Consider the following 26,295-nt stretch of genomic DNA (forward strand, 5'->3'; position numbering starts at 1 on the left):
ATGACAAATGAAGGGTTGAAATCAAACCCCAAAAATGTGGGATGTCACTTCCCCCTTGTCTCCATCATCTTCTTCATTTTGAACTTGGAGGGAGAGAAGGAGCTGCACCATGCGATAGCCAACCCCGACGCCCCCTTTCGCCCGTTCATGGCAGCCGTCGCTATCACCGGAGCCGTCGCGGTCGTCGCCCGTCCGCGCGAGGAGGCCGCGCGCCGCTCTACCGGTTAGCTCGCCTACTTGCCGCCTTCGTCCGCGCGTTCTAGCTCGTCGTCCGCCGTCCCGCAGCTGCTCGACACCCTGCACGTCGCTGGAGCTGCCACCAGTCACCGCCCGAGCTGTCGCCGTCCTCCTTCACCGTCCTCCTTCGCCGGTTTCACGCCCGAATCGCCACTGAGCCACCTCCATCCAACCTCAACCAACAGCTTGCCAAGTGGGTTTTGCAGCCCGGTTGTGGCCCATTTTGGCCGGCTTCCCGATCCCGAAAGCTCGGCCCCTTAAGGAAAGTCGATCCCCGTTGCATCCCCGTCGTGTGGAACTGCTTAGCTCGTCATTTGAGTGAGTTTTACTTCACTAAATCTTGATTATAGGGTTAATGATGCCTTAAGTGTGTTTAGCTTAGGTTGATTGAGATTATGTGGTTAGATTAGTTTATTTATTTATGGATTAGATTAAGGTGTTTAATTAAGTTAAAGTATGTTTAGTTTAAGGTTAAGTAGGTTTATTTTAATATAAGCCTTGATGTGACTTAAAGGAATTTATTTCTGATTTAAATAAATGTTTCGAAATTATTGGATTATTTAATAATATATTATATTCCGAAAATTATTAAAATATATTATTATAAAAAAAAATTTGAAAAATTATTTCTTACCTCAATTGCTCAGAATTTCGTGCTAATCGCTGCTGTGTATTTAGAATTTAAATTGGATAAGTGGTTAATGCAAATTGAGTGTTAATTGTGAAAAATATGAGAAATGGTCGAGTGGGACCGTAAAGCCATTAAAGTTTGAAAGGGTCTAGTGGGACCGTAAAGCCATTAAAGTTTGAAAGGTTTTAGTGAGACCGTAAAGCCACTAAATATTGAAAGTTGCCGAGTGTAACTGTGATTACCACTAAATTTATATTCGCCTGGAGGACTGTATTTGAGGGTCAAGAATGAATAGTCAAAATGACCGTGTGATGACCTCGATGACATGTAATCGACTGAGTCGATCGAAGTAATTGAATTGCTTGAATTCTATTACCGTATATGCTTGAGTAATGAATTGTGCTAACTTGCATTAAGAAAATAAGACGAGGTAAGTCTTCTGTATTGTATGGTTGAACCACTCTTGGGCGTATTTTCTTTCTAATAGGGGTTTAGGAGGGGTGAACTTGCTGAGACAATATCTCACCTCGTTGTGGGAAAATATTACAGGGCCGTAGATGGTTGAACCTCCGGAGAAGAATGGCATCCTAGTGCAAATTGTCGATCAGGTGCACAGTTTTCCTGACCCTAGGAGCCAATGGATCTACGAGCTGATCAGGACCACCGTATGGATTCAGGAGACCGAGGATGTCAGGGTACCACATGGTTTAAGGCATGGTTCCGTTTTGGGGCTAATGGCTTTAGGATTGGTCCACTTGATAGTTTTGATATTCCACTTGCTGTGGTGGATGCTATTTTGGATGAAGGTATAGCTAACCTTCCTGATGATTGAGTGGACAACACATCGTCTCCAGACCCAGTGCAGTCAGATGTGGAAGATGTGGGATCGACAATTGAGTCCGAATAGTAGTCATAAGACTATTCCTCTTTTTAGTAAATCGATCTCTGTTATGCAGACTAACCCTTTTTGATACACATAATCTCTTACCCATTTTTGGTGCATATAGTCCATGATCTTGTTGGCGTATATAAACTCTGGAATGATTATATATGAAAATATGTTGGGTTATTTTTTAATTAATTTTTCCTGCTGTCATATCCCATAAGTTTTCTTAGTACGTTTCGCATGCGTATAATAATTGAATGGGGTCGGCGACACTACTTAGGAATGTCATATTTACATGACCATGGCGGGTTGTTCACATGTCTTGGGGTTTGGGGCGTGACATACGAAACGAGACATAAGTCAAGAACGTGATAATATTAAGAGCGAAACACAAGTTCAGAACATAGCAAATTTAGAACGAAACATGTTCAGAATGAGACAACTTGACAGAACATAAAACAAGCCCAAAATATATAACAGCTAGTGATTTGGATTGGAGGATTCTACATCAAAATAGATTTGACTGATTCAATCTAATTGATTGACAATTGGATATTAAAGATAAAAACTTTATAAACGAAGAAGCTCAACTTATGGAAACCAAGATTATGTTTATATTGAAATTCTGCTTCTATCACTCAATAGCTACTCAATATTCTTGATACAGATTTGTCCAATGGGTACGGGGACTTGATTACACTAAAATTCTCTAATGTTCTTTTGGTACCATTTCTTTTTTTTTTCCTTTTTAAAAATGCTTTTGTAGGCAGCTTGGATTTATTTTAAGCTAAATTACTATTATGTCAAAAGGTGATCACACGGGTGCTCAACCATTATTAAACATTCAATAAATAAAATAAATTGCATCACACAAAACAAATGATTTTTTTTGGGTTTTCTTTTAAATTATAATTCTTTTTATAAAAAATGCATTTTTAACTACACGACCTAATTTACTAAATATATATGCTCATGCAAGATTTTGATTTTTTTTTTTTTTTAAATTTTTTTAGTGTTTTTCCAAAATAAACAAGTTTCAAATAAACTAATAACACAACAAATAAATGATTAAAATGATCGAAAAAATAACTCGTTGTCTCACAAGTTAAATTAACGATTACTCTAATTCTAAACATCACGACTAATAAGTTCAAAATAATTAAAAATATGATCCGAATTACAGATCAAAATAATAATTACATTAATCTTGGACAAGATTTATAAAAGAGAGGCACATTCCATTATTCTGATTTAAACAATAATAGCAAAATAAATAAAATAAGATAACATAAGATAATGTGAAAAATAAGAATAAAAATAAAAATAAAAATCAACTACCTAAAGGGGGAATCAGCGGGGACAGCAACGCGATGGAGTGAGGGTGGCCGGCGTGAGTGCTCCGGTGAGGGTACCGGTAGAGCTGTGGCGTCCGGCGCGGCGTCGGGGTGCAGGCAGACCGGTGGACGTCGGGCGAACCGTCAAGCGGCGACGGTGACGGCGCGGGCTGCGGCGTCGGATGATCGTCGAGGACAGAGGCGGAGGCTGGCCGTGGGCGTCGGATTGCGAGCGAGTTGCTGGCGCGATCGTCACTGGGTGTGCAAGCAGAGGCTGTTTGGGCGGTGGCGTCAAGCTCTGAGCGGAAGGGACAGGCGGAGGCGAGGCACCAGTGGTAGCGATTGGGGCGACGGGCAGTAGCATAAACAGTGATGCGGGTTGCTGGCGTCGCTCGAAGGAGGAAAGCGGCGCGCGGGCTGCTGCTCGGCAAAGGCGCGGAGACGCGCGGAGGACGGATGGCACTCGGCGATGGAGGGGCGAGACACGGGCGAGCGACGGCAGCAGCAAGGGGCGCGGAGGTTGCTGGTGCTGGGCGTCGGGAAGAAACCAAGGAAGGAAGAAGACAACTCTTTTTTTTTCATTTTTTTTTACTTTTCCCTCTCTCTGCTCACTCCCTTTGCCGCCGTTGGTTTCTTTATTCTCTGCAAATGGTCAGAGAAAAGAAAAGAAATGACTCCACCTTTTGACTTTGTACGGTGGAGAGTGGGGGCTTCTTTTTCCTCTCTTGTTTTTACTCTTTCTGTTGCACGAGTTCTTTCTCACGAATTCTTTGGTCTTCCTTGCACGAATTTTCTTTCGCACGAATTCTTTCGAATTTTTCTGGTCGTCCCACCCCCTTTTGCTCGAAAATTTTTGGTCTCCCTTTATAGTGATTCCGACCACTCTCTTCTATAGCAATTTTCGAGCTTTCTTTTTCTGTTGCCTTAATTCATGTAAATTGAAGCAAAATCTTGCAATCAGTTTAATTTTTCCTTAGATATTTCGATTCCTTCTCTTTTATCAAACTTCTTACTTTTTTATTCATCTGATTTCTTTAATTAAGAATTTACTTCCATATTTACTATGATTTAAGAATTTACTTCCATATTTACTATGATTTAAATATTCACCGGAGCAAAGATGGCTAATCAAAATTTCCATATTCCATTCATAATCAAATCAAATTGATCATTCCCTTATTTTCCTTTTTTTTATGCTGTGCAATTTGTATTTTATTTCTTTCAGGTCGCCAAAATTTAGGTGTCAACAAATATCTAAAAAATATTATAATAAAAATAAGAAGGAATACTTAATATGAAGAGTTACATTGCCAATTTTGCAAATAGTAAGACTCATTAAAACAAATGGTACAAAATGAGACAAGCACCAAGGTGATAGTGTAGAGCCTAAGAAAAGTTCTCATTTTAAGGAAAATGATCAACATCATGCAAGCTAGAAGTCCAGGTGACACTCATGAAAGACGCTAGAGAGGAGTGTACTTTGTAATTAATATGTCCGTATAGATAAAGATCATGCAAGTAAGAAGTCCGAGTACCGACCCAAAAAAACAAAAAAAAGGGAAGAAGTCCAAGTGATGCTCATGAAAGACACTAAAGGGGAGTGTACTTTGTATTTAATACGTCTGTACATATAAAGGTAGGAAAAAGTACCAAAAATATTATAAATCTATTATATTGATACAAATTCAGTCATAAATCTTTCGGTTGAACTAATTTAATTATAAACATCTCTTCCATTGGTATCAATTTAGTCAATCTAGTCAATTTATACTAGAAATCAGTAACGTGGATGACGATGATCTTACATAACATCGTTGGCACTAACATGAACATTTTAAAATAATTTATTATTATTTTGATTTTTTTAGTTTTTTAATTTTTTTCCTTTTTTCTTATTTTTTTTAAACTTTTTTTTGGACCGTGGCTGGTACCGGCCATGGTTGGTGATTGCCCACAGGTGGGGGTCAGCTAGGGTGTTATGGCTCTCGTCGGATCTGATGAGGGCAAGACCCTTGTGGCCTAGGCTTGCCAAGTTTGGTAAGGGCTCAGGCTCGACACTTGCCGGATCTAGCGAGGGTCGCCCTTGCAACCTCTAGATGGCTTAACCCTCACTGAGTCTAGTGAGGGCCACAACACCTCACCAACCCCTACTTGTGGCTGGTCGTTGTTAATGGCTTGTGCCAGCCATAGACCAAAGCAAGGGGAAAAAAAGGAAAGAAAAAAGGAAGTTTTTTTTTAAATGGAAAATTTAATAAAATAATCATTTTAAAGTGTCCATGTCAATGCCAATGATGTCACATGAAATTGTTGGCATCTACATCACCGATTTTTTGCCTAAATTGCCAGATGGATTAAATTGATATTAATGTGGAAGGATTTTGGACCAAATTGATCTAATTGAAATGTTTATGACTGAATTGATACTGATGCAATATGTTTAAGACTTTTTAAATACTTTTCCCTAAAAAAGTACGTAATAAATGAAGGAATTGGATTTTATATTACCTAAGAAGCAAAAGGTATTAGATAGAACAATATCTCTTTGGGTGAGTGAGATGTTAACCCTCGATCGTCCAATAGGAAACATGAGCAACCTATATTTCCACTCTCAGATAAAATAAAAAATAAAAAACTAGAGATAGAGTAAAATATTTCAGACAAAGCTTTCAAGTAATTGGATTTTTGCTTTTGTGCTTCTAAATAAAGAAAAATAATTGAACATTGCTATTTTGTCGCCGACGACTCATTTTCCATGCGACATAGTTAAATACGTTAGGGGAGCTGTCCTTGTTGAGATGGCAATAGGCCATGCCCAAAACACCAAAATTAAAATTAGACTTGGTAAGAGGATTAGATTTGTCGGTATCCCTCCATCTTTGGTCCTTTTGCTTTCCCCCATGTGTGTTAATATCAAGACAAGATAGCGACGGATATCATAGAAAAATCTTCCCCGAATATTATTAATTATTTATACTGTGAATGTTACCTGCGCAGGAGAATGCGTGAATTAATATCTTTATTACATCGCTTACGCGTTTCGACATTAAATAATGAATCTTTCGCTGCCCTTTGTGTGCTAGACTTTCTCTCCCTTCTTTCCACTTGAATTTCTACCTCTATGTTCTTGACTTAGGGAATATTACTTTACAGCTACTATTCGTCAATCCACTTCCATCTCCTTCATATTTAACTCTCGAGTGTCATAGATAGTTACCTAATCTTATTGGAGCGGGCAAGTAGATTTGTTATTGCATAGACAAACTAATTAATGTGAATACCACCTAGTCTTATTTTAAAAATGATAATACAATGAAATGCTCTTATCTTATATTACTACTTAATACCCACAAACGGTTCATTCAAACATAGGTCATGATAAAATTCTAGTACTTATGCGGCCAAAAAGTATCCTCTCAAATACGTGCGAACAGCTATTTACTTTCCTCTAAAAACACCTAATTAAGAGGTAAGATTTCATTTGGGCAACGCGATAAAGGTATCATTTGTTGCTTATTACTTCATTAATTATATAAGAAGAGACGTGGTATAGTCGTGTGTGGAGAGTCAAAGTAAAAAGGCTCTTGAAATTGGAAAACTATGATAACGGATCCAGTAACATGTAGCATGACCTTTGCTTCGACAAGAAGTATATTATTATGTCTCTCTCTCTGTCTTTTTTTTCTTCCAATGGCGTTTGACATTTTGTCTCAAATATTCCCACATCATTATTCGTATATACCTCTCCGAATTTCTTGCCTAGGAATGCCGGAGACATACAATACATTTTAGCTTAGTAACGATTGCCTCATGATGTCCGCCAAGGCGAGCAAAGGATAAGGTACACGTATATAAGAACCTTTTTTTCCCTCTTTTTTATTTTAACGGGACTAGAAATATGTCTTAGGATGACGTTGGTGTCGATTTTTTATGACATAAAATCAGGAAATGGTCTATGCTTCTTAGGGATTGATCTCTGATCTCTTTTTTTTCTTTTTTTTTTTTGTTTCTTTTAGCCTAAACAAAATTTTAAAATAATTTGGTGGCCCAATAATGGCGGTTAGGAGTGAGCATGGTCCAAATTGGGCCGGTCCACCCCCTAAACCTAGGACCAACTCGCACAGTACTAGTCCTCAATTTTTGGGACCGATGACTGGCCCTATTGAGCTTGGGACCGAGGACCAAACTGACCCAATGGGTTCAGTCCGGTTCCAAGGTCAACCCAGGACCAACTAATAATTTTATATTTTATATTTTGTATTGCTTAAAAAAAAAAACGATCGAGAACCAAACTAACCCAATGAGTTCAGTCTGATTTCAAAGTCAATCCAAAACTAACCAATAATTTTTTTATTTCATTTTTTTGTACTCCTTGAAAGGGCAACCAAGGATCGTACCGACCCAATGAGTTCGATGATGAGCAAGGTTAGCTAAAAAAGGCAAGCAGTGAGGGTCAAGTGGGATGAGGGTCGAACAGAATGAGCGTTGAATGTCGAGTGAAGAGCAACAAGCCAAGCGAGCATCGAGCGGTGAGCGGCACGAGTGACCCAAAGCAAGCAAGGTGAGTGTCGAGTGACAAGCGGAGAAGTTATTTTTTTTTTCGATTTTAGCAAATTGAAGACTAAGATGACAAATAAAACAAAAGAGAACGAGTACTAAAGGATGATGCTATAAGGTGCGTTTTTGGACGCCGTGAGGACTCCTTACAAAAACATTTTCCTCTTTCGTAAATTATGACTATTGATGCCGTGGAAAATATAAAAACCTAAGTTATTAAAGAACAATGTAAAATTACTTAAAATCCTCACTAAAAGAGTTGTTTAATGTTATTGACGTCATTGATTTTAATGTTTTCGTTATATAAAAAAATTATATTATATATATACTCAAGTTGGTCCGGGTTGGACCGACCCGGAATTCTTAGGACCGATGACCAACCCTCACAATGTTGGTCCAGAAATTCTAGGATTAAGGACTGACCCAGTCTCTTTAGAAATCGGACTAGGACTGACAGGGTTGGGCTAGTTTAGGGTTGATCCAGGGTCAACCCTAGATTGATGCTCACCCCTAAATTGATGGTGCCACACCTAGCGATATAGAATAGTTCGACGCGGCTTCCTCTCTGAATACTTGTAGACAAGGTCCTTTTCGTGTAACAGGCCCAACCAAGGAAGGTTCATAGAAATTAAAATCCTAAATGCACATAAATAAGAGTAAATGGTCTTCATACCAAACGAGTTTGCACTAGGCTTGACATGTTGAATCTTGTTGAAACGTGATACAAATATAACTCACAAAATATGACTTTCACTATTACAATTTTTTCTCATACCACATACAATACTCGGACAACTCTACACAATTCCTCTCACACTCGCATGCATTCATAGCACAATTCACGCAACACATTCTCAAGACCCCTACACACGCACACCCACTCGTTATCTCTCTACACTTACACCTCACACATGCACTCCACACCACTTCCCACACATGCACACTCAAGGGGCAAGAGCCCCTATTTGTAGGAGGCAAAGTCGGCACATAGGGGTGAGCATCGGTCCAGGGTCAACCCTAGACTGACCTTGGACCGGCCCAACCCTATCGGTCTTGGTCCGATTCTCAAGGAGACCGGGTCGGTCCTTAGTCTTAGAATTCCTAAACTAGCACTGTGTGGGTCAGTTCTCGGTCCTAAAAGTTCTAGGTTGGTCCAATCCGGACCCACCTTGACTATATATATATATATATATATATATATAAATAATATTATTTATAATTTTTTATATAGAAAAACCTTAAATTAAATAGAGTTAACAACATTAAATAGCTCTTTAGTGAGAAGTTCAAGTAATTTTACTTTATTGTTTAATAACTTATATTTTTAATGTCTTTTGCAGTGTTAATAGTCATAATTTATGAATAAGGAAAATTTTTTGTGATGAGTCATCACGGTGTCCAAAAAGGTATAAATAGCTCCTTATGGCATCATTCTCTAGTATTCGTTCTCTTTTGTCTTATTTGTCCTCTTAGTCTTTGATTTGCTAAAATTGAAAGAAACAATTTCTTCGCTTGCCACTTGACACTCACCTCGCTCGCTTTGAGTCATTCATGCCGCTCGCTTTGAGTCATTCGTGCCGCTCGCTGCTCGATGCTCACTTGGCTTGTTGCTCCCCGCTCGACATTCGATACTCTTTCTGTTTGACGCTCACCCCACTTGACTGTCATCGCTTGCCTTTCTTAGCTGATTTTGCTTATCATTGAACTCATTGAGTCAGTACAATCCTTGGTTACCCTTTCAAAGAATACAAAAAATAAAATAAAAAATTATTGGTTGATCTTGGGTTAACTTGGAAATCGGATCGAACCCATTGGGTCAGTCTAATTTTCAATCGATATTTTAAGGAGTACAAAAAGTGAAATAAAAAATTATCGATTAGTCCCAGGTTGACTCTGCAATCAAACTGCACCCATTAGATTAATCCGATTCTTAGTCCCAAGTTCAATAGGGTTGGTTCTCGATCTCAAAAATTGAGGATTAATACTATACGAATTGATTCTAGGGTTAGGAGATGAACCGGCCCAACTCGGACCATACTCACCTTTATCGGCACACTCACCGACTTCCCACACCAAATATCTCTTGTTCCTATTATTTTATTGCAACTTGTTGACCCATTTGTCAACAATTGCGGCTTCTCTTTGGACAGGGAAATTGGCTGTAGATTGCGGCTTGGAATTGTCTGGAGAGAGAAAATTCTGGAGGAGGAGAGAGAGAGATCTGGAAACCTCCAGGAGAGAGAGAGGCGGTGATCTTCTCAGCACGACAATCTCCCAACACGTTGCTCACTGACAGATGAAGTCAAAGTCGTCGTTCTTTAATTCCAAGTAGAGAAGTCGTCCTAGCATTTGACGCGGTCGTGTTTTTATTAGGAAAAGACCAACCTCGGAAGAGAGGTTGACCAGGAAACTCTAGGATGGAATCCGTTGCTTTTTTTTTAGCAAGAAATGGAGGTTTCCACGAAGTTATCAGTTAAACATTCTTTGCCGTGGTACATGAAATTATATCTGGCTTTCAATGAAACAACCGATAAAATTAATTTCTACGTGATAGCTATTGAATTGTGTTTCTGGTATTTTTTAAAATCATGTTCATCTATGTCATGCCATAAATACTCGATCAACTATATCTAGATTTATTGATCAGCTTTCATTTTCTGTCCAACTAAAGAGTACAATCATAAAAAAGGTGTCTTTCATTGTTTTAAAACTAGTCGATTATCAACATAGCCTCGTTACTTCTTACCCAAAAAAAAAAAACATAGCCTCGTTACTCATATTCCATCGGACGAACCATCCTCTATATAATGGTTTTGATCAGATCAGTGGTCCTATTCCATGGAGAACGGAATCACACACGAGATCAAACATGGGTGCCGAAATAGGGAGCTCTGAAGGTACTAGTAATTGTAGAGAGGTCAAATAATATTACACAAAAAGGGCATCTCTTCTAACTAGATGGAAGTGGATAAATCTTTCTTAATTAGCATCACCAATAATAATATAGTCCTAAGGGAAGCATCAGCCACAAATCTTTCCGTCGTTTGAACTTCCCTCATCTTTCACTTTAAGGATATGTCTGCTAAAAGGAAGGATATATCGAGTGAATCAATCATGATCGCAGAAGAAGGCTTTAAACATGTTGCTTTTTAGCATGGAAATAATGGGAAAGCCTTTATTTCTATCGTGATTAGTTGGATTTACGTTTTTACATAACCAAATCTTCTAGAAACAGGCTGGATCTTTTCAGCCAATGCCAACGAGGAAAATCAGCATGAGGTGTCAATAGACGGGTTCGTAACTTTCCTCTTTTTTAGGCAAATAAAAATATATACTTCATAGTACCGTCGCCAAAAGTCAAGATAGAAACTTCAAACTTGGGCTCCAAGGTTGTCCTTCGATCCAAATCGAGCTTCGAGGAAGGAGAGAGAGAGAGAGAGAGAGAGAGAGAGAGAGAGAGAGAGAGAGAGAGAGAGAGAGAGAGCTCCATTGCCACACGATATGATGCTTCTGGATTAAGGAAGAAAACAATCCCACACGCATCACGCACGTGCACTTGACTTATGGACCTCAAGGGATAGAACCTTCCCCGCCAAAGATGGCAGTGAATAGTAGATAAAGTGAAGGGAAGTCTCCTACGAAATGTTACTCTGGGGAGAAAACTATGAGAAAATGACCGCGAAATACTATATATGTTATAGAAAAATGATATGATTATCCATGATTTTCTTATATATATATATTGCAGCTCATAATACGTAAAGCCATTTAAGATAGGGGTGTGCAACCGGATTTGGTATACCCGGAAATCAGACTAGCCCACCCAGAAAACAAAGTCGAGAACTAGTTCCCATTGAAATCGGTCTAGAAACCGGTTCCCAAAATTCAAAACGGTTTAAACCGGTCCGAGAACCGATTCCGATTGATTATCCGTCCAAGAAACGATTCTCGGATTGATTTTGGAACCGGTTTTGTAAGTATAGGTTCAAAACCTTATTTTTTCTCATTATTTCTATTCTTACTCCCACAATCACACGCCGTTTTTCCTCTTGGCTCTCTTAAACATGCACGGCATGTCTCCTTCATCGTTCCTCTTCCTCATTTGCTTCCCTCCCTCATCAGCTCCATCTCGCACTATCCGATGGACGGGCAATGTTTGTCGCCACTAAATTTTTGTGTACTACATGGATTGGCTCGCCTAATTTCTCTTTTGTATGAGGAGTTATGCTTATATAAATGAGTAATTTCATGTAGTAATTGTGGAAATAAGATTAATATTAGACCCATGTTTATTACTAATTCTCTACCTTACGATTTTATTTATTATAATTAGTTCTATGAATCATTAATTTTTCATTTAGTCAAAAAGTTCATGTATTTATTTATTACAAGTGCTTAATGTTTCGATACAAATTATAAGAATTGTGTTATTTTCTCGCGTATTAATATAAAATTCGAAATCATATAAGATATTGGGAGATTGCAAAACAGGTTATAGTAGAAATTGGGGTTGACCCTAGAACCAAACCGGAAAAAACAGGGTAGGTTAGGTATAGGGTCAAATACAAACAGAATTTGGTACATAGTCCAAAAAAGGGGAATCGGTTATAACATGATCGGGTACAGGATCTAGATCTAAACCCTACTCACTTTGAACCAGATTACCCTAATTTAGGATGCAATTATTCAAGGGTAGATTTGGGTATAATTTTCCACTATTATTTAAAATTACAAAATTTTAAATAATTAGAAATTTTAGTCACGATTCTGACTTTTTTGTCGACTTCTTTCTTGTTGATTGTTACGCAGAAACGGAAAGCCAAGAAAACAATGCCAACTTCTTGATTTTTAGCAGACGTTTGCTAGGGGAATAGATGATAGCATAAGATGAGGCCAATTTCTTTGGTTGGATCCAGGAAATTGATACTGAAAGCTGGATGAGACATTGAACAAATATCAAATGCCACGTGACAGTAATATTTTTCTCTTATCCCGTCAATCGATTTCAATGAGGGCCGTACCTACGTAGAATTTTCTTTTCTGCAATATTTTATAATCGCTATCTTTCCTTCGGGAAATATAAATGAATCTATCCCCCAAGATTAATTAATTGATCGATGGATGGATCGACGGACGGAGACAGAGTTCTCTGGTTAGCTGTGTCTAGAATCTGTGAGTTTGTTTCAAAGTGTAGCAGTTGTCAAGAAGCTCCTGACTCGTTAGAATTCGGGTAAACGAATGTGCTCAAGTTAACCACTAAAAGCTTTGGAAAAGCTAAGCACTTGAGTCATCGTTGATGGACACTCCCTCGGTAGTGATCCCTAAAAGCAGTACAAGGAAGGCACAAGCTCATCCGGAGGAAAATCGACATGAATAATAAAGTATTACAATAAATAAGAAAATCGACATTTGAATTTTCAAAGCATCAAAACTCTTCTTAATGATGACACGCAAGGCAACTATTTTTGATAAAATGTTTTGGTCATGTCTGTCAAGAATTTTCTTATTAATGATTCATCTAATTCCCTAATATCGTGCTTTTTCATGAACACAATGGTTTTCTTTTAATCCAAATAATTACTAAAAAAAAATCGTATGTAATACGGCACCAAACTTGATGGTTCCCAACGGGAAATTGCTCACTTATTGCCCGTGGAAAGAGATTCTTCATCGGTTTCTAGGTAGGTTCTGTACGGTCTACGTAAGCTTTAGAACAAGCTATCTCTTTATAACCCAACCATATTCCCCTAAAAAAATCTCAGTTGAGACAATCTCTTGTTTACTCAGAGAATTCTCATGTCTCGCTTTCTGTTTCTCTCTCTTTCTATCTCTTTATAACCCAACCATATTCCCCTAAAAAAATCTCAATGGAGACGCTCTCTGGTTTACTCAGAGAATTCTCATGTCTCGCTTTCTGTTTCTCTCTCTTTTCTGCTCTTACTAGCTATCTATCTCCATTATAGACACTCCAGAGTCTGTTCAGTTTCATTTTTGATAAGATCGTCTTCACCATCCTACCCAGCACGTGTCAATATCGCTGTGGTTGACCGTATAGTTACACTTCCCGAGTTCAGAGTCCCGGCGGTCATGCCGAGCTTTCACAGGGTTGCATCTGAACTGGTGACGCCGGATTTCGAAGATGTGATTTATGTTGCAGCTGGGAAGGATGTGAAAGAGGGCGAAGTGAAGCTTGTTTGGACGGTGCAGCAATCCAGAGGCAACGTCAAGATCTGTATCATTCATGTTCTAGTTCTTTCGAAGACGATCCCCATGGGTAAGTGAACGTTTTTGCTTTTTCTTCTTTGCATCATTGTTCAGTATCTTCTTTTGTTGAACGAGCTTTCGTTAATAGTAAAAATGAGAGCTTACCAAGCTCTCATGGATATAACACGGGGATCTTCCATGATGGACAATCGACGTGTGAAAAAATTGATCTCCCTTCGAGGGTTTCGCGAAGTTGGACCATATTGGATATCCTATTGCTTTTACTTGTTCCTTTTATTGTCGGTATTCATTCTTTCTGCAGCGTCCGTTTTTGCAACGGATTGAGATTTCTGGGCTGTTAATTTGCCTTTGGTTTGCAGGCGGCCTGGGTGCTGAGATCCCCACGAACTTGGCGAACGAGATCTTGTTGAGGGAACACAGAGAAAACGAGAGGATAAACATGCATAAGATCTTGGATACCTACCTGCACGTTTGTACAGAAATGGGGGTATATTTAATTTCTTCTTCTTCTTCTTGGATACTTACCTGCACGTTTGTACAGAAATGGGGGTATATTTAATTTCTTCTTCTTCTTCTTCTTCGATACCTACCTGCAAGTTTGCACAGAAATAGGTGTATATTAAATTTCTCATTCTACCTGCACGTTTGTACAGAAAGGGGGGTATATTTAATTTCTTCTTCTTCTTCTTCTTCTAGTATTAATCATTTTTGACCCTTGATAAAGACAGTGCTCGGGAGGCACAAGTTTACATGTCTATATGTATATACTTCTTCATTTGGAGAAGAAAGCAAATTAATTGATTTAACGGTTAATAGGTACCAGCAGAGAAAAAGTACATAGAATCGGACAGCGTTCAAAAGGGAATTGTGGAGCTCATACGTTTACATGGGATCAGAAAGCTTGTAATGGGTGCAGCAGCAGACAGACGCTATTTCAGGTACGTACAGGAACTAGAAAACACGCCCACATAGGTCTTGGACTTATTCATTCCAAATCTGTCCTACTCGTAACTGAAAGGACATGTTTGTTTGGATCCATAATTACAGCATTAAACCAGATACTTATTTCTATGTCAATCCTTAGATGTGTTGTGCAAATTCGGTCTTTGAGGAATACTTGGTGGCACTTCGCGAACGCTGCAAATTAGATCTTTGAGGAATACTTGGTGGCACTTCGCGAACGCGATGTCTAGACCGTCACTATACATAATGTGCTATGAATCATCTTACATTCCCATTGAGTGAAATAATAAAATAAAAACCGGCAACATGTTATTCTACGAATCGAAAAGTTTCTTTTGTTGTGTCTACAAGCTTTGTTTGGTATCATCTGAATTTACACCAAATTAATTCACCATCTTCTCTGGGTTTGAATTGGCAGGAAGATGACAGAAATCAAGTCCAGGAAAGCCATCTTCGTTCGCGATAAAGCTCATATCTCTTGTCAAATTCGGTTTATCTGCAACAGGCACCTCATTCATACTAGGTAGTCCTCCGACTATTTTACTTGTAAATTTGTCTTCTTTAAATTATCCTATATACATGTGAGGGTATTTTGAACATAAGTTCTTGAACAAATAATTAGCTGAAAATCTTGTTGCAATAGTTGAATGCCATAGGAGACCTAGAAGTTCAGGTAGGGATGAGGCTGGGACAGACAATTGTATTCATGTTTTCCATTATTTCTTCTTTCTTTGAATAATATGGCTAAACACTTGGGAAATTTTGCGCTGAAGCGCCATGGCAACTTCCAGTGTCCTAGATCCGCTAACATCTAATTCTCTCATAACAAAATAAATGAAATTTCCAAATGAAATTGAGTGCAAGTAGGGATGCTTCTGGTGGGGAGTCAGCGGACAATCAATTTATAAAGAGATGCACCAATTTTGGCTTCACCTCAAAGTTGTTTTGATTCCTTGTCAATGTCAAAATAGGGAAGCTCGAACAGTTGAAGCCATTGGAGAAGTTCCTACTGATGCAACATCACCAACGAGTCCAGCCCTTGGAGCTGGAAAGTCAGTTTTCTTGAAATCACAATCCAACACACAGCGAAGTGGTGCGGCAAAGTTGAGCAATCCATTTCAAGACCTTATGAGAAGAGCGTTCTCCTTGAATGCTGATCGACATTCAGCGAGGCCAATAGCTTCTCCTCCGCCAGATAGCACTCCTTCTGATCAGTCCAATTCGGAGTGCATGCTGGAGACGCAAGACACTCCCCCAGAACTCACAACAAGCCTTTCCCATCATCTGCAGTTGATTCGGTCGGTCTATCATACTGGCCATTCATCATTTTCCAACACTCCGGTATGCACAGCTGTTTTCATGTTCCCTAGCCAGGAGGCCATGTCTCTAGCTTAAGTTGTCCTGTTTGGAGCTAGGAATATCTCATTCGTTGTCCTTTAAAGGAATATTGCAAAGTTTAGCTAATTGTAACAGGATTTGGATGAAAACGGCATGCGAGAAGTGCTTGAGGAGGGAGCGATGACTCATGCTGAAGAAGAAGTAGGTATCATTGAGGGCAGGCGAAAGGATCCCAGGAAGGTATAATGTCAATATAATAACTGGACCGCTTTGCTATACATCGACCTGGACCCCTGAATTATTTTAATTTCTGGTATTAAAAATGGAATATTTCGACTGATTTTGCTGAAGTCTGTTTGTTGAGGACCCGAACTCCATGGAAACGACTCATCCTAAAATGTAACAGATAAATAAAATGCATGACATAACAAACATGAGAAAGAAAGATGATCTATTAATTTGTGGCCAAAAAGGGAAAGGAGATGATCTATTGAGTACAGTATTATGGGTAAATTTTCAGTTGGAGGAAGAACTAGAGAAGGTGCAGGATCACCTAAACAAAGTGATATCATGTATGACATAATTTACATGAAGATGAAAGATGATTTATTGACTCTGGCAAAAAAATAAACGATGAAGTTTTGAATGTAGTATTATGGGTAAACTTTAAGAGGACATAATTGCAGAGATTATACGCTGAGAAGTTGAAGGAAGAACATGAGAAGGTGATGGAAGAACTTCGCATTGCCCAGGCCCAGAAATCGCAGCTGAAGGACCAATTCGCGGAGACCGACCAGAGCAGAAAGGAGTTGGAGCTGAAAATCATTGCAAGCGAGGAAATATTGCGGGCTTTGGTACAAAAGCAAGAACTGTTGCGGATCGAACTCGAGAATGCACTCCTAAAGGCCGAGGAGGAGAGCAGAAGAAAAGGAGATTCCTCCGGCACAAAGTTCTTCTCCGAGTTCTCCTTTAACGAAATTAAAGAGGCTGCGCAGAACTTCGACCCATCCTTGAAGATCGGGGAAGGTGGTTGCGGGACCGTGTACAGAGGTTTGCTTCGACTTATGCCAGTGGCTATAAAGATCATGAATTGTCCTGGCATGCGAGGTTCACAAGATTTTCAACAGGAGGTAACAATTCTCGAGTATCCTCTACTTGTTTACAAGTTTTCTCTAAACCAAAATTAAGAATAATTAAATTATGTAAAGACTCGGGTCATCACGAAGTAAATTTGTTTTCCACAATAATATCACCATGACATCACGAATTCACAGTAAGAGGACATTAATCGGAGTGATCGAGAATATCATTGTTGATCGTCAAACTCTCGATTGAATATCTCACAGATCGATGTGTTGAGAGAGGTGAAGCATCCTAATCTCATCACGCTCATCGGCGCTTGTCCTCAGCCTTGCACTCTTGTTTACGAATATATACCAAACGGTAGCCTCGAACATTGGCTCCACGACAGTGACAGGGCGAAGCAGCTGCCATGGCGAGCCCGAATATGCATTGCCACAGAACTCTGCTCTGCCCTGGCCTTCCTCCACACTTGGGAGCCTCACAGCATCGTCCATGGGGACGTCAAACCGGGAAACATCCTACTGGACGCGCAGTTCAAGAGCAAGCTCAGCGATTTCGGGAGCTCCCGATTGCTGTCCAGGGGTGAGCGGTCGAGCAACAACACCGCCGTCGTGCACCTGACCAACCCAAAAGGGACGATCGGGTACATTGACCCTGAGTTCTTCGTCACGCAAGAGCTCACGACGAGGTCCGATGTCTACTCTTTCGGGATTATACTACTCGAGTTATTGACGAGGAGGTCCGCCCGAGGAATAGCAAATGCAGTGCAAGAGGCAATTAGCGCAGGGACTTTGGCGGCCATCTTGGATTCATCGGCTGGAGAGTGGGACTATACGCTGGCCGAGAAGTTGACTCATTTGGCTTTGAGTTGCTGCGAGATGAGCAGAAGGAGTAGGCCGGATCTCAAGTCGGAAGTGGGGACGGTGCTCCAATCGATCCTAGCTTCCTGTTGATAAACCAAGACTTTCGAATACTCGGGAATTGAGCGATATACATGTTGTGGTTGTGTACTTGGTCTCTAAGTAAATAGACTTACGGGGTCACGTGTCAATGTCATCCGTGAGTACCGGCTGATTTGTGTGTATTCGCAAATATAAATGTCTTGCTATGTCATGTATATACGTACCTACGATTGTTCTTATGAATACATTTTTTTTTCTTGTGCATTAAGTACATGGATGACGCAAGGAATATACACCACTTGGAGAATGATTTCAAAGCATATTTTCTTCTGAATAATGAAGTCTCATATTTATATTTGTTGATTCCTAAATTTTGACAATTCGGTCATTCATTTATTACATAAAAATTATGGATTAATTTTTAACCCCTAAATAAAGATATTAGAATTAAATTGCATTACATGTAATTTTAGGAGTATTTATTTTATTTTTTTTATTATTGCATTTGCATTGAATTGGCAACAAATGGATTTGATTTGATGATTTTGAATTTTAATTTGAGGAGTTAGACTAAACCTATGGAGAGAGGGAATTGGCTCAATCATGTTATTCTCTGACGATCAAAAATTAACTTATGAAAAATCACAATTAGATATTTTCGAAAAATATTCATATTATTTTTTTAGTATTAGGTAAAATTTTCATATATCCATGCAATATATACACTAAGATGTGTTTCATTGGAGAATGGAAGATTTTGGATGAAATATAAAAAATAAAAGAAGTAAAAAAGATGCAAGTGACACGGCCCACAGACGAAGCATGATCCGAGACTGTCCGTGATGCGGCCGTGTCACGCACAAGGGCTGTCCATGAGCAGCCCACAACTTATCCATAATCCTTGCACGATCGCATGTGCAATACAAGCAAAGGCCCGTGCATAATCCATGATCGACCCATGAGCAATGTTCTACTGTTCAGTCCTATTAAACTCACTTTACGTCCACAAACAATTCTCATGGAAGAAACACAATTCTCCGAATCTTTTCTATCCTTTACGTGATAGACTTTCTCTCTCTTGTTTCCACTTAAATTTCTCTATATCTCTATATTCTAGACTTTTGGGAATATGACAGCTAATATTCTTTTTCCACTTCCATCTCCTCCATATTTGACCGTAGAGTCTCGTCAATAGCTACAACCTACCTTTTTTTTTTTTTTTAATCAAAGCGGGCAAGTAGATTTATGCTACCTAATCTTGTGTCAAAAATGAAAACATGATTAAATGCTCTTATCTCATATTACTTGATACCCAGACGAAATTATACTGTTCATGCAACACAAAAAGGTTTCCAATGCCTAAAACACCAATATTTAAGGGTAAAAGATAATCGAACAAGATAATGAAAATATCATCAGTTTCTTGATACCTCATTAACTAGATCAAAAGTGATGCCGTATAGGCCTGTGTAGGGAGGGAAAGTGAAGAAGCTTATGGTGAAGGATCTAGCATAATTCCATAGACTATAGTACATAGCCGGTATAAAATTGGCATAAGCTGCATGTGTCCGAATAGAAGTATAGCATAATTTTTTCGTTCTTCCAATAGCGTTTCACTTTTAGTCTCGAATATTCCCACATGATTATTTGTATATACCTCTCCAGATTTCCTTGCGTAGGAATCTCGTAGATGTTAAATACATTTTAGCTTAGTAGTACTCACTCTCTCAGGAGGTCTCCCAAGGCCGGCAAAGGATAAGGTCTCATGTACGAACCTCTTCCTCCATTAACAGGGCTACAAATGTATATCAGAATGACGTTGGAGGGGATCGCTCCCTAAGCTCTTGTCGTTTCATTTACCTAAACAAATGAAAATGAGATGGAGATTTGTTCGGAGCTTTCCTGATTCCAATTACCAACAATCGGTTTAGGCGAAAATAAAATTCGAGAAATTGGTTTTGAATTCATTTGGTGGCCCAAGAACGGCATTGCGACCCCTTGCGTATAGAAAATAGTTGGACGCGGCTTCTTCTTTGAAGACCTGCGGACAATGTCCCTTTCATCTTATAGCCCCTACCGAGGAAGCTTCATAGCAAGTAAACCTCATTAGCTGGTCTTTACTAAGCTGGATAATCTGCCGACGCATTGCTAAATGACAAATGAAGTCAAAGTCATCGTTCTTCGGTTTCCAAGTAGAGAAGTGGTCTTAGCATTTAATTCTGTCGTGTTTTTATTAGGATAAAACCAACCACAAAAGAGAGAAAAATCCAATTGTCGCGACCTTATTTTTTCAGGTGCACCACCTAAAACTAGGTTAATGGATTACTAAGCTTTTTAACTTAGCTCGGACTCTCCCAAGCCCATACCAATTCGCGACTTAAGTCTAAATTTTTAAATATGCAAGAGGTTATTCTCTAGGAGTCGCCACTAATCGGTTTAGGGTAGGTCGATTAGACACCTAAGTAAAATAAAGGGAGATTTATTTTACTCCTACAAACCAGAGACTAAGGGTACGGGAATTTGATTACACTAGGATTTTCTAATGCCCTTTCGGTACCATTTCTTTTAATTTTCAAGATATTTTTGCAGGCAGCTGATTTATTTTAACCTGAATTACTATCATGCAAATGTGATGACCACACGGGTGCTCGTCCATTATTAAAACATTCAAATAAAAATAATAAATAAATTGCATCACACAAAGCAAGCAATCATTTTTGGATTTTCTTAGAAATTAGAATTCTTTTATAAAAATGCATTTTAAAACTAGATGACTTAATCTTATTAATATGCAAATTATAATTAAATGGGCCTATTATGCAAACTAATTATTATGCACCTCATGACCTAACTTCACTAATTAACAAGTTCTGATTAAATAATCCTATTATGCAAACTAGTTAACATGCACCTAGTATTTTTGAATTTTTTTATTGACATTCAGAATTCATGAAAACCTTAATTAATCTATCTAAAAATGATAATTTTCTAATTTATTCTAGGGATTAATTTGACTTAAACCCTATCCTATCTTAGAAAACTATTTTTTTGGAAAAATGAGATAATTAGAATATGCGAACATTATCTAGAACCCTAAAAAAATATTTAGGCTCAACCCTAACTTATTCCTAAAAATGCAATCCTAAAAATGTAATCCTAAGAAAATTCCAATTTACTAAACCTACAATGTGTAATTTACTAAACCTATATGCTCATGCAGAATTTTGATTTTTTTGATTTTTTGATGATTTTTAGTTTTTTTTAAAAGATAAGTAATTATTAAATAAATATTATATCTAAGCTATCAACAAAATAAATGATTAAAATAATCGAAAAAATAACTTTGTTGTCTTACGGGTCAAATTAGCGATTATCTTAACCCTAATTATCATGACAAAGAGATCAAAATAATTAAAAATCTGATCCGAAGTCTTACGGATCAAATTAATAATATAATGATTTAACAATTAAAATTCTACCAAAAAGCACTAAAATTAGTATAATTAAAAAAATAGTCCGATGTCTCTTGGATTAAATTAATAATTATATTAATTCCGGACAAAAATCCTAACGGATAATGCCTACAAAATTTATTGACATCAAATATTACAACTTAAATAGATAAACTAAAATGAGATAAAATAAAACAAAATAAATAAAAAGAAAAAACTAAACCACCTAAAGAAAGAGAGCTTGCTGCAGCGTTGATGGGCGCCGGACGGACGGTGGCCGACGTCGGACTCCGGCGGGGAGCTGGCGGACGGCGATAAAGTGAGGGGCTCGAGCTTGGAGCAACGGGCGGAGGCGAAGCCGGACTGCGGGTCGCCGGGTGGCGACGTCGCGGAGGTGCGAGGCTCGGCTGGCGTCGGGCGTCGTGGACTGGCGGGCGGCGACGGCGTCGAGCTCCGGCGCGGGTGCGTCGAATCGGGCGGCACTCTGGGCGCGATGACAAGCGAGCGGAGGCAACGGCGTTGGGTTGTGCGGCGGAGGACAGCGCGTAGCGCCTCGAGCTGCGGGCGGTGGTGAGCGGAGACACGGCAAGGGCTGGTGCGGGGTTTCGCGGGCTACTGCGCGAATCGTGGTAGCGGCGTCGTTGGTGCGGCGATGGCGCCGAGTCTGGGCTGAGGCGAGCGGCGCGGTGGCGCGCGGATGTCGGTGTCCGGGAGGGTGGCACGAAGTGATTGCTATGGCAGCGATCGACGGATCATAGGGGCGCGGCGTCCAACGAAGTGGCGTGGCGCTCGGACGGAGGCGGTGCGGTGGCGCGGCGAGGTCGGGAGCGGCGAAGCCGGAGCTCCGGCGTCGGGGTCGAGCGAAGCGGAGTCGCGGGTAAAGAGGCACGGCGGCGATGGGAGACGCATGCAGCAGGTGCAAAGGAGGAAGATGAACAGTGACTTTATTTTGCTTCCTTTTTTTTTGGGATATGTTCAGCAGAAGTCCTAAAACTTGTCAAGAAAGTGCAATTGAGTCCTAAAACTTACAAAAAGTGCAATCAAGTCCTAAAACTTGTCAAGTTGGTTCAATTCAGTCCTAAAGTTAACACCGTCAAAAAAGTTAAATGAATTGCTGACGTGGCGCTGATGTGGCGCTGACATAATATTTTAAATGAATTTTTTATTATATTTATGGCTTTTTAAAATTATTTTTATTCAAAATCTTTTAAAATAAGATAAAAAATTAAAAAGGAAAAGCTAAATTTATTTAAAAAAACAAAACTATTAAAAATAAAAACAAAAAAGGCTGCTGGTGGAGCTTTTGCCACCGCCCATCGCCGGAGGGGCCGGCGACGGCCGCCGGACGGGCCGGTGACGGTCGCCGGCCCAAGGCGGGTGGCCGGTCTTCGCCCAGGGCGGGCGATGGTCGCCGACCCCCGCGAGGGCCGGCGAGACCTCGCCGCGACATGCCCGGATCCAGGTGTCCTCGCCCGATGACGCCCGGATCTGGGCACGCCGCGGGCGAGGTCTCGCCGGCCCTCGGGGGCTGGCGACCATCGCCCGCCTTGGGCGAGGCCTCGCCGGCCCTCGCCCGGGGTCGGCAATGCTCGCCCAAATCTGGGCGCCGAGCAACCGAACCTCATGGTCCTTCTCCTCCTCGGCCTCACCATTCTCGTCGTCGTCGGTGGTGGGGGCGGCGTTGTCCTCGTCGGTGGAGCTGGTGGAGCGGGCGACGGCCTCGAGCTCCTCTCGTCCTCCTCGTTGGCCGGCTCGTCGAGCTGCGGCTGCTCGGACCCCTCCGACGGGGCCTCGTCGGACGACGCCCTGCTCGCCCGGATCGGGCGAGCATCGCCGACCCAGGAGCCGATGGTCGCGGCCCCCACGAGGCTGGCCGGCCCTCGCGGGGGCGGCATGCCCAGATCGGGGGCGTCCTCGCCCGACCTAGCGGGGGTGGCCGGCCCTCACCTGGGGTCGACGAGACCTCGCCCGGGCGAGGGCCGGCCACCCCGCCCAGGGCCGGCGACCATCGCCGTCCCCTCCGGCAGCCGTCGCCGGCCCCTCCGGCGATGGGCGGCCGCGGAAGCTCCACCGGCCTTTTTTATTTTTATTTTAATAGTTTTGTTTTTTTAAATAAATTTAGCTTTTCCTTTTTAATTTTTATCTTATATTTAAAGATTTTGAATAAAAATAATTTTAAAAAGCCATATATATAATAAAAAATTCATTTAAAATATTATGTCGGCGCCACGTCGCAATTCGTTAACTTTTTTGACGGTGTTAACTTTAGGACTGAATTGAACCAACTTGACAAGTTTTAGGACTTGATTGCACTTTTTGTAAGTTTTAGGACTCAATTGTACTTTCTTGACAAGTTTTAGGACTTCTGTTGAACATATCCCTTTTTTTTTCTCTCCCTCTTTTGCCTATTCACACGTCTACTCTCTGCACTCATGTCTCTTTCACTCTCTCTTTTTGACTTTTTCCTCTCTCTGCTCACTCCCTTTGCCGCCGTTGGTTTCTTTCTTCTCTGCAAATGGTCAGAAAAAAAAAAGAAAAGAAATGACTCCACCTTTTGACTTTGTACGGTGGAGAAGGGGGGCTCCTTTTTCCTTTTCTTTTTACCGCCTCTGTTGCGCGAGTTCTTTCTCACGATTTTTTGGTCTTCCTTGCACGAATTTTCTCTCGCACGAATTCTTTTGAATTTTTCTGGTCGTCTGAAATTTTTTTCTCAATTCGCTCCCCCCGATTTCTTGCACCCCCCATTTCTCACGAACTGTAGCCCTTTTATAGTGAAAAGCTCTATTGATCTTTAGAAAGTTGTGCTTCCTTGATTGCGGGAATTATAGAATTTCTGCCCCGATTTGCCATCGCAAATTTACATTTCGGTTTTTCACTCACGTTACCAAAAACGCATCCAGGTTCGTTTTGATTTTTGCAAACAGCTCACCTGATGAGTATAATTTTTGATACTTTCCTTTTGATTTATCAATCTGATCATTATGCTCACCGATTTTAGGTTTGGCTTCCATTTTATTAAAATCCTTGTCCTTTGTTCGCCTGATTTTTCAATTATTTCTACATTTATCAAAATTTGAATACTCATCAGAATTTCAAACTTCCATGCATAATCAATCAAATCAATCTTCCCCATTTTTATTTTTTCTTTTCAAAATGCAATTTTATTTTTCCAAAATTAGGTGTCAACAGATGCCCCTCTTTGAAGGTGAGCTCATAGAGGTTACCTTCAAAGACAAATTGAGACTTAATTTTTAATTATGCACATGCACTAAATGACTTTTTGTTGGAAAATGAATTCCTTTTTTTTTTTACTACAATTTATATGATGCATGGAAATGCTAATGCAAATGATAAAGGAACTTACCTGGAACTACTTACCTTCGGGGAGAGTAAAGTAACTCAAGATAGATTGGTGTTACACGTCCGGGACCCGTACCATTCTACGGTCGCCCATAATAGTAACATGACTTCGCAAAGAGACTGCTTTCCCAGGACCCGTACCATTCTACGGTCGCCCAGTATGACAAAGTTTGGTTGTGTCTAGGACCCGTACCATTCTACGGTCGCCTAAACGAGAATCTATTTTTCAGGACCCGCGGTCGCCTGAACTAAGGTTGTCTAGGACCCGTACCATTCTACGATCGCCTAAACGAGGATATGTTTTTTTTTCAAGACCCGTACCATTCTACGGTCGCTTGAACTAAGGTTGTCTAGGACTCGTACCATTCTACGGTCGCCTGAACTAAGGTTGTCTAGGACTCATACCATTTCGGTCGCCTAAACGGGGATCTGTTTTCCAGGACCCGTACTATTCTACGGTCGCCTGAACTGAGGTAATTGCTTTTCCAGGACCCGTACCATTCTACGGTCGCCTGTTAGAGCAATAAATGTTGTCTAGGACCCGTACCATTCTACGGTCACCTAGGCGAGGTTTTGCTTGGCTAGGACCCGAACCATTCTTCGGTCGCCCAACCTTGCGACGAAATCATCCAACCAGGACCCGAACCATTCTTCAGTCGCCTTAATCAGATTGAATCTAGAGGAAAAATCTTTGGGAGACAACTCCATTGAGTGTCGGTGTAAAGGACTTTGGGCTACGAAAGCACGCCAGGTCGATAAAAGAAATCCGGGCTACAGAAGCACGCCGATTCGATAAAATGGACTCTAGGCTACGAAAGCATGCTAGGTCAAGAAAGAGACATCGCGCTACGTGTTGGAGAAATCTTCTTAAAGTGTTTTGAAGTTGACAAAACATTTCTATCAGTCTAGTCTGAAGGCTTGCAGACTCTGCTGTTTAAAGTCTGAAGACCTCCGGACAGCCGGACTCAAGACTCAAAGTCTATCCTCATTGTGATCTCTAATCCGTTGAAGAAAGGTTATCCAGAACTGGATATTTCGTTAAGCATTTAACCTTATCAACTGGAGAAGATCTCGTGGCTGGAGAAGACATAATGGAGTCCTTTGATTGATCGAAGATTGACTCGATAATTGAAGATCCGGTGATTGCCTAAATATTATTGGAAGGTTCTGCTTATGGAAACCGAGATCCGATTGTATGGGCGAACATGATTGATGGGCTATCAACACGTTCATTTAATAGCTTGAACAATCTTCCTAATTGATTCCGTCCAACGGGTAGATTGGAGGAATTCCTTTGGTAAGTGCCAACGGGTATGATGGCATAAAGGAG

General features: G+C 40.4%; 2 protein-coding genes across 2 annotated transcripts; both read left to right on the plus strand.

The window, feature by feature from the left end:
* Nucleotides 1–1,505: 1,505 nt before the first annotated feature.
* Nucleotides 1,506–16,729, plus strand: LOC120287564 (U-box domain-containing protein 33-like). Its single transcript, XM_039300409.1, has 8 exons — nucleotides 1,506–1,674; nucleotides 13,665–13,916; nucleotides 14,227–14,272; nucleotides 14,347–14,416; nucleotides 14,684–14,805; nucleotides 15,249–15,353; nucleotides 15,802–16,171; nucleotides 16,304–16,729. The coding sequence occupies exons 1-8, from the start codon at nucleotides 1,506–1,508 to the stop codon at nucleotides 16,412–16,414; spliced, it is 1,245 nt and encodes a 414-aa protein (XP_039156343.1). The 3' UTR covers nucleotides 16,415–16,729.
* A 100-nt stretch (nucleotides 16,730–16,829) lies between these two features.
* On the plus strand, nucleotides 16,830–18,302 carry LOC104445902 (U-box domain-containing protein 33). The gene is made up of 2 exons (XM_018874146.2): nucleotides 16,830–17,298; nucleotides 17,515–18,302. Exons 1-2 carry the CDS (start codon nucleotides 16,897–16,899, stop codon nucleotides 18,202–18,204), a joined length of 1,092 nt encoding a protein of 363 aa, XP_018729691.2. The 5' UTR covers nucleotides 16,830–16,896; the 3' UTR covers nucleotides 18,205–18,302.
* Nucleotides 18,303–26,295: the final 7,993 nt, after the last annotated feature.

Source organism: Eucalyptus grandis, chromosome 1 (genome assembly GCF_016545825.1).
Source record: "Eucalyptus grandis isolate ANBG69807.140 chromosome 1, ASM1654582v1, whole genome shotgun sequence".
Classification (NCBI taxonomy): Eukaryota; Viridiplantae; Streptophyta; class Magnoliopsida; order Myrtales; family Myrtaceae; genus Eucalyptus; species Eucalyptus grandis.